The sequence below is a fragment of the Oryctolagus cuniculus genome, chromosome 2 (genome assembly GCF_964237555.1).
Source record: "Oryctolagus cuniculus chromosome 2, mOryCun1.1, whole genome shotgun sequence".
NCBI lineage: Eukaryota > Metazoa > Chordata > Mammalia > Lagomorpha > Leporidae > Oryctolagus > Oryctolagus cuniculus.
This window is the reverse complement of record NC_091433.1, coordinates 101073014-101081397: the sequence shown is the minus strand read 5'-3', so window position 1 is coordinate 101081397 and position 8384 is coordinate 101073014. Positions and strand designations below refer to the sequence as shown.

Sequence of the window (8384 nt, the reverse complement as noted above, 5' to 3'; positions counted from 1 at the left end):
CCACCCTCAAGCACTGGCCAGAACTCCCTGGGCCCACACAGCACAAACCTCTGGCTACCTGGTTAAGAAGCAGACACTAAGCCATAGAGGCATATCTCAAAGATAAAAGATCTCTGTTTCTCTCTCTCTCTCTCTCTCTCTCTCTCTCTGTCTTTAAATAAATAAACAAATAGAACTTAGAAAAAATTCCAATGTCAAGAGAAGTGTTGTAATATGAACTCAAATCGTAGAGAAAATAGTAACCAAATCCATAAGAATGTGGTATACAGCGGGTCCCAGCAGCTCGGGCGGCGGGAGCAGCGGCAGCGGCCAGGCAGCCCAGCTCCGCGAAGGCTCTCGGCGCGCCGCGGCCCGCAGGCACCCGGCACGCGCCCTCCGCGCCGCCAGGATGCCCAAGAGGAAGGTCAGCTCTGCCGAGGGGGCGGCCAAGGAGGAGCCCAAGAGGAGGTCGGCGGGCTTGTCGGCGAAGCCGGCCCCCGCGAAGGTGGAAGCGAAGCCCAAGAAGGCCGCCGGGAAGGGTAAGTCATCAGACAAGAAAGTGCAAGCAAAGGGGAAGAGAGGAGCAAAGGGAAAACAGGCCGAGGTGGCTAACCAAGAAGCTAAAGAAGACCTGCCTGCAGAAAACGGAGAAACGAAAAACAAGGAGAGTCCAGCAGAAGAGAAAGAAGCCAAGTCCGATTAATACCATACACCATGTGTTATCAGTGGTCCCTGTCTCCCTTCTTGTACAATCCAGAGGAATATTTTTATCAACTATTTTGTAAATGCAAGTTTTTTAGTAGCTCTAGAAACATTTTTAAGAAGGAGAGAAGCCCACTTCATTCCATTTTTTAAGTGTAAATGATTTTTTTAAGAGGTGAAATCATTTGCTGGTTGTTTATTTTTTGGTACAACCAGAAAATAGTGGCATATTGAATTCTGGGAGGCTTTGACTGTCTTGGGTGTCAGCTTAACATTCCATAGGTGGGGGTGGTTTTTATATCCTACAGTACAGCGCATACTAAATGGCGATTTGGAGTCTCAATTGTGCATTTAATCTGTCTTGAATATTTTCAGTTACTTCTCCCATGTTTTGTAGAATTGTTTCCTACAGAAAACCACTCCTAGTTCTGTCAGAACCATGTGCACTCTGTAACATCTTCAGTTGTGGTAGTCCAGTTTTCCTAATGATTTTGTTAATGTGCCGTGAAAGACTGAAAATTTGAGTGTTGTGTATATGCTATTATATTGTGAATGGGTGGGATTTATGTAACAGCAGCATCTGAAGATACTTGTACTTGATAGCCTCTTAAGGAAGAGTTGCCTCCAAATTTGAAGCTGGAAAGTCACTGGAATAACTTTTAAAAAAAGAATGACAATTCATGGCTTTTTAGATTTTTGGTACGTATGTTAAGAATTGTGTACAAATTAAAATGTGTGTGCTGATTCTCAACACCAATAAAATCTCAATTATGGACAAAAAAAAAAAAAAGAATGTGGTATACATAGGAAAGATAGGACTCAGTGTTCTACCAAGGGAGGACAACCAAGAGTTTTAGAATTAGAGAAGGGTCAAAATGGCAAGAAAGAAAACTATCAAAGAAATATACAGGAGAGCTTTTCAGAGGGGAATGTTATGAATCCCTGGTGGAACAGGTTCAGTGACTGAAAAAATTCCAAAACTAGAAGCATCATTGTGAAGTATCCAAACACCCAGGATATATAGGAATACACTGACAATCTCTGGAGGGGGAAGGAACTTGGTCTGTCACCATGGAAAACACCATTAGATTGATGATAGATCTCTCGACCTCAACACAAGAGGTCAGTGAAAAATAGTAGAATTTTTTTTTTTTTAATTAAGATTTATTGATTTATTTGAAAGGCAGAGTTACAAAGAGGCAGAGGCAGGGCCCGTGCTGTGGTGCAGCAGGTTAAGGCCTTGGCCTGAAGTGCTGGCATTCCATATCGGTGCCGGTTCGAGACCCGGCTGCTCCACTTCTGATCCAGCTCTCTGCTATGGCCTGGGAAAGCAGTAAAAGATGGCCCAAGTCCTTGGGCCACTGCACCCACATGAGAGACCTGGAAGAAGCTCCTGGCTCCTGGCTCCTGGCTTTGGATTGGCGCAGCTCTGGTAGTTGAGGCTAATTGGGGAGTGAACCAGCGGATGGAAGATCTCTCTCTCTCTCCCTCTCTCTCTCTTTCTCTCTGCCTCTCCTCTCTCTGTATAACTCTGACTTTCAAATAAATAAATAAATCTAAAAAAAAAAAAAAAGAGGCAGAGGCACAGAGAGAGAGGTCTGCCACCTGGTTTACTCCCCAGTTGGCTACAACGGCCGAAGTTTATCCAATCCAAAGCCAGGAACCAGGTGCTTCTTCTGGGTTTCTCATGTAGGGTCAGGGACCCAAAGACTTGGGCCATCTTCTACTGCTTTCCCAGGCCATAGCAGAGAGCTGGATCAGAAGTGGAGCAGCTGGGACTGGAACTGGTGCCCATAAGAGATGCTAGCACTGCAGCCGGTGGCTTTACCTGCTACACCACAAAGCCAACCCCAGAATTCTTAGTGTAAGCAGTTCCTCATTTTGCAATTCTACGTCTTAGCAAACTATCAGTTGATTCTTACATTAGAATAAAACCATTTTCAGATATACAGAACAATGGAAAGTGTCTTTCCTTAACCTAAGAAGATTATTGAACACTGTTTCCAAGAAAATGAAGTGGCATATTGTAAGAGACTGGCCAGAGGGTGGGAGAGGAAGGAAGTCATGGACTTCTCTGGAATGAAATCAACATAAAAGCCCCAATGAGGTCCTGTAACACACCCAACAGAGCAGCAGGCCAGGATAGTGCCAGGAATATGTGGCCCTAGGAGGGCGATATCCAGGAAAACCATGACTTCAGTAATTTGCTACTAATCCTGACAATCTGAACAACTCAAAAAGACTTTAAAGGAAGAAAATGAAAATCTGTTAAAAGATGCCAGGGAATAGTAAAAAAACTGTAAAACAAAACAAAAAAGAATGAAACAATATCATTATAGAACACCACTGAAAATATACAAAATATGTATGCAGTCAAAACATATAAACAACATATAAACACTACACACTCAAAAGGATGGAGATACATTAATTAATGATACTTGCATGAGCCTAATAGAGTGAAAGGGAAATGAGATATTCTACATGGCTAAATATTTATCAGAGCAGGAAGTCAGTATACAATGACTAAAATGTATGAAGTGATGGATGGAAAAGAATAAATAGCAAAATATTAATAGTTTCTTGGGGGGAAGGTCTAGGGAACTGAACGGAATAGAAAGTAGGTAGCTGGTTTTTATTATAGAATCTATTGTATTTTCTTTTTTCCACTATGTATATGTGTTGTTTAGATGCAAGAGTGAAAAGACATTATTTAATTTACTGATGCAAACTCAGGCAACCAACTAGGTGTTATATAGGACAGGAAACTGGTTTTCTAGATTTCTACCTCACCACAGAGAGACAGGAAGAAGGAGAGCAGAGGGCAATATTGGCTTGGGCATCATTAGCATATAGATGGGATTGAAGTTGAGCTTATGCAGAGTATATGAAAGGAAAAGGCAAGACAGGCTCAAATGGAACCCAGGCGTACCAGAAACAGGTGTTGTGAAGGCAGCAGTGAAAGGCAGCATTGAACAAATTAAGGCTGCATCAGTAAGCATAAAACAACGCATGTTTTTGAGATCTTGGTGTATTTCAAGGAATGCTCCCTTCACATATATTAGCTCATCCAATCCTCTCTGTGAGGTTCATACTTTAATACATTTTGCAAAAGGGGTAGGTAGGGTTTTATGGATCATGTAAATTTCCCATGTTCACACAGTTCACAAAGAGCCTGGTATTTTCACCAGACCATCTCTTTCCAGAGTCCATGTCAGCCACTCAGTTATGCCATCCCGTGGAAAAACGCTGAGAAATCAGGTAGACAGAATCAAAGTTCCCTTGGCTTTATCATCTACTGCAGCAACAGCCCTGCCTTGAAGAAGTGCATCTCTGGGGCCAGCGTTGTGGCACAGCAGGTTAAGCAGCAGCCTGCAACATTGGCATCCCATAGGGTTGCTGGTTCAAGTCCTGGCTGCTGCAATTCTGATCAATTAGTGGAAGATGGCCCAAGTACTTGGACCCCTGCACCCACGTGGGAGACAGGAAGAGAGTTCTTGGCTCCTGGCTTCCACCTGGTACAGCCACAGCCGTTGCGGTCATTTAGGGAGTGAACCAGCAGAGGGGTGATCTTTCTTGCTTTGTCTCTCCCTCTGTCTCTGTAACTCTGCCTTTCAAGCAAATAAAATAAACATTTAAAAAAGTAAAAATTAAGAAGCGCAGCTGTGTGTCAACAAGAGGAAAGGAGTTGTTCAATAAACAGTAATCAAAAGTCTACATTGTTTACACTGTTCAAATATCCATCCTGGGGGCCTGGAGAGACTCAGATAGAGCTCTGGACTTGCCCTAGCCTTTGTGGTCATTTGGGGAGTGAGCCAGTAGAGTGGATGGAAGATTGATATCATTCTCTCTCTCTCTCTCTCTCTCTCTCTCTCTCTGGCTCCCCTGTCACTTCTGCCTTTCAAGCCAATAAATAAATCTTAAAAAATAAATAAATAAAAATAAATCTCTTTGGAAAACATTGTATTTCAAAAAAGTCTGTGGGGAAAATGGAATTAAAGGATAAGTTTATTTTAGTGCAAGATTTTTTTGGAAACCCATCCATGCAGTTATTTTCTTAAATTCACATTTTTCCATAAACTACTCGAAGTACCTCATAATGTTCCTATATTGAAGAACTCATTGTGAACTTGAAGGTCCTATTCACGACACCCAAAATCTTGAGAAACCACCACAGTTAACACTGCCTTTCTCCTGCCCTGAAAACCCGTTGCAGAAGAGGAAGTTCATTTTTGCCCTCATAGCACTATATTATGCAATTAAGAAACTGATGCCCTTTTTTTGTCAGTTTTTCAAGTACTTTTTTAGGCTTTGTGTGCAAAAGGACAGTCTGATTATGGTGATCAACATTATTAAGCTTCTAGATGAGGCAAGTGCCCTCATTTCAAATCTACAGATGCTACAGCCCATCTGGGTTAACTTGACACGCTTTGCCAGTGTGGGTGTGTAGGTGTTCTGTGCAGGTTGCATGTGCTTGTGTGTGTGAACAGAGAGACAAAGCTCTCAGATCAGGAAAATGCAGAAAGGGGACAAAAATGCCTGCCGCTTTAAAATGCCTCTTCTCTTCCCCTTGACAGAAAAATGCTTTAGTTGCCAAGTTTTCTCCTTGCTCTACTTCCTGAGTTTGTTTCATTTTGTTTCCATTCCTTTGTTTTCACTTCTCTCAGATCCCTTGGCCTCTGGTTGTTCTTTCAGACCATCCTCACGTGCACAAAGGACTTAGGTTACAGAGCATAAAAATGTCAGGCTTTCAGGAGCTGCTGGACTCACAAAGGCGGAGGCAGGACACCTTTACAGAGCCTCTCCATTCTGTCCTAAGCTTCGGGCAGATTCATCCTGCGGCTCTCATTTCGGTGCATGCCCATTCAAGGCTGTGCTGTGCAGGTATCCACTGTGTTGCACCCGAGCGAGTGCAAACAAAGGAGCTCCACACATTGATAAAATTTGATGGTCCTTTATTGCCGGCGGTGGAGAGTGGGCTCATGCCCTAAAGAACTCTGGACCCCGAAGCCCAACACAACAGGGTTTATAAAAGCAAAAACCACAAAATCAGGAGGGGAATTCTTGGTTGCTAGGATTGGGGGGAATACATGGTTACCGGAGTCAAGCTGACCTAAAACCTATGCAAAAGTAGTATTAATTATAAACTTGACAATACCAGTTACAATCTTAACAATTCCAATTATAATCTTGACATTAATCCAGGTATCGGTTTTAATCCTATGTAGGACATAGAGAAATTACATTTTGATCATTAACCCGGGTGCAGCCTATCCACTTCCAAGCTTGAGCGATCATGCTAGGGGGTTTCTATGCTTTGCCGAGTGTGATATAGTGGACTGCTATTGTCTGACTGTTCTAGATCACAGTTTCAGACCAGAGTCTCATGGTGTAGGGGTGCACCTTCCCAGAATGGAGTCTCAAGTGCTCCAAAATGGAGTCCCTACTGTCAAGGTGTTACTTCAACTGCCCCTCCTTACAGAAGCACGGGGCGGCACATACTCGTGGGTGTGCTGTTACACCAGGTTAGCACATGGCACTGTGTATTCAGTGAACAAATGGATGCAGCGCTGCTTTCATCCAGCTGAGTGCCCTAATCTGCCCTCATGTCTGTCTTCTGAGCAATCCCCACCGTCAGAGTCGCTGATGCGGGGAGCCCCCCGCTGAGTTGAGTGGGAATCGCGGTGGGTTCAAAGCACTTTCTGCCTAAAAGCAACCCACTCATTAACAAACATGAAGCGCAGCATTGGTGCTGGTTAAGATGGAGGCAATGAAAAGTAGATACAGCATTGCTAAAAACAGCAAATGTTCACCCCCCACCGTTAGTATTTAATCCATTATGAAGTCATTTCTTCCCCTTCTGCTAATTTAATGTTCCTTTCAACAGCCTCCCCTTATGCCGGTCAGTGAAGGCAACTGTGATGATCTCAGAAGCAGGTCGCAGAGCCTCAGGTGGGAAACCAAGGAGTTCTTTGGCTGGCAGCCACAGGAAGTGTGGCACCTACTTCCTCTTGTGCCCCGAGGGCACTCGGGGATGCCTCTGCAGGCCTGGCTCCTCCTGCCTTCCCAATTCACCTTCAGGTGAAGTGTGTCATCTCATTTCCATGAGATGCTTCAAAAACCGCAGCACCTGCACCAAGAGGCACTGGAGTGTGTGACTATCTCCAACTCTTCCTCATTAACAGGGACCTGCAGTCACTCCCCTCGCGTCCAAACCCTCCAGTCTAATGAACTCTCAGGATGCCAAGGAATGATTATTAGGTCTTAATTTCGCCCCTCTGCAAACATTCTGTTTGAAGTTGCCTTACAGACAAACCGTGCTAGGCACATAGCAGGATATGCTCGCAATCCAAAATGTATAAATTAGCCCCCAATTTCGGGCTTAACTTGATTTTCCTTGATGGGGCAGAATCAACAAGTTCAGATGACCTGTATTTAGTAATTTCCACAGCAGGTATATGACTCCATGGGAATTACTGGCTGTGGCTTTCCTGAAAAAGAAATAGTGCTTGGTATTTTTCCATTACCTGACAATACTTAAAGTTGGAACCTGCAATTGTCAACGCTTGGCCTCAGGGGCAGGTGGCTCACTGCTGTTGTGCAGACGCCACATGTCTGTGCTAGCTCGCTCAGAGATGTGACCCCAAGGGTGAGAGAGTGAGGGAGGCGACGTGCGGAAGCTGCATGGGATTCAGGTGCTCTGACTGGAGTTATGTATTCAGGAGGCAAGGCCTCACCTGCACCTTGCACCTGTTCTTCTCCACCACCTGGGAAGCACTCTGGGTACACTTTCCCTCCACATCATTATATTATGTTAATTAAATTATATCATATTAATTATATATTAGGCTATGTTATATTATATTATATATGGTTTTTCTTGGTTCTTCTATCAAATTGTTCTTTTTTCTGAGAAAATGTTCCTGCCTTGTGTCTTCTAGAGCCCCAGCAAGAGGGACTGCACTTATTCCATGGAAGGCACTTCATTATGGTTTTTTACATGAATATTTAATGAAAGCCACGCTTAAACTTGCAGAACTGAACCAGCTGTGATGCATCTTAACTTAGCACATGTCCGATGGATAAGGGAAGGTAACCAAATTGCCTCCTGAATACATTTCAAGAATGCCAGACCCAGTGCTTAAGTCAGGTCACCTGAGACCCATGCAGCTTCCTTATATCCTCTCCCTTACTCTTTCATCCGTGAGTTCACATGCATTTCTGAGCTAGTAAGTGTCTCAAGCTGGGGCTACAGTGTGAAGGGACTCAAACATGGGCACCCAGACTCAGAAATGCAAGTGATCAGAGGCTACCTGAGCCTCTGAACCATGCCAGGTTCAGAAAGAGAGCTCACCAATGCTGGTCGGTGACAATTGCTGTGGGAGGGGGTGATAAATTCAAGTCCCTCGCTTGAGTTTTAAATAATTGATACACTTGCTAAGTCCCTGCTGTGTGCCAATAATTATAGTCGATTCCCAGGATGGGGCTTGCTTTCAATAAATGAAAGAGGGACTTACCTAGGATCACAAATTAACCAAAGTGGAAAGCTCTGTGACTTCATAAAAAGGTCACTGGCCTCTGAAAAGAGATGTGGCATCGTAAGTCCAGTCTTGAGTTTGAAAAGTGCCATCTAGCACCTGTGCAATGCTGGCCATGTCCTTTCAGCTCTCTGAGCCTTAGCACCCTTATCTCAAATGGCATTA

At 43.9% G+C, this 8384-nt stretch overlaps 1 protein-coding gene across 1 annotated transcript; it reads left to right on the top strand.

The window, feature by feature from the left end:
- The first annotated feature begins 273 nt into the window (after positions 1 to 273).
- LOC100338481 (non-histone chromosomal protein HMG-14) lies at positions 274 to 1449 on the top strand. The gene has a single exon (XM_017342352.3). It carries the CDS (start codon positions 389 to 391, stop codon positions 680 to 682), a length of 294 nt encoding a protein of 97 aa, XP_017197841.2. The 5' UTR covers positions 274 to 388; the 3' UTR covers positions 683 to 1449.
- The last annotated feature ends 6935 nt before the right edge of the window (positions 1450 to 8384 follow it).

What these genes read in the sequence shown, in the direction of transcription:
- LOC100338481 (XM_017342352.3), top strand. Translation starts at nt 389, where the DNA reads ATGCCCAAGAGGAAGGTCAGCTCTGCCGAGGGGGCGGCCAAGGAGGAG.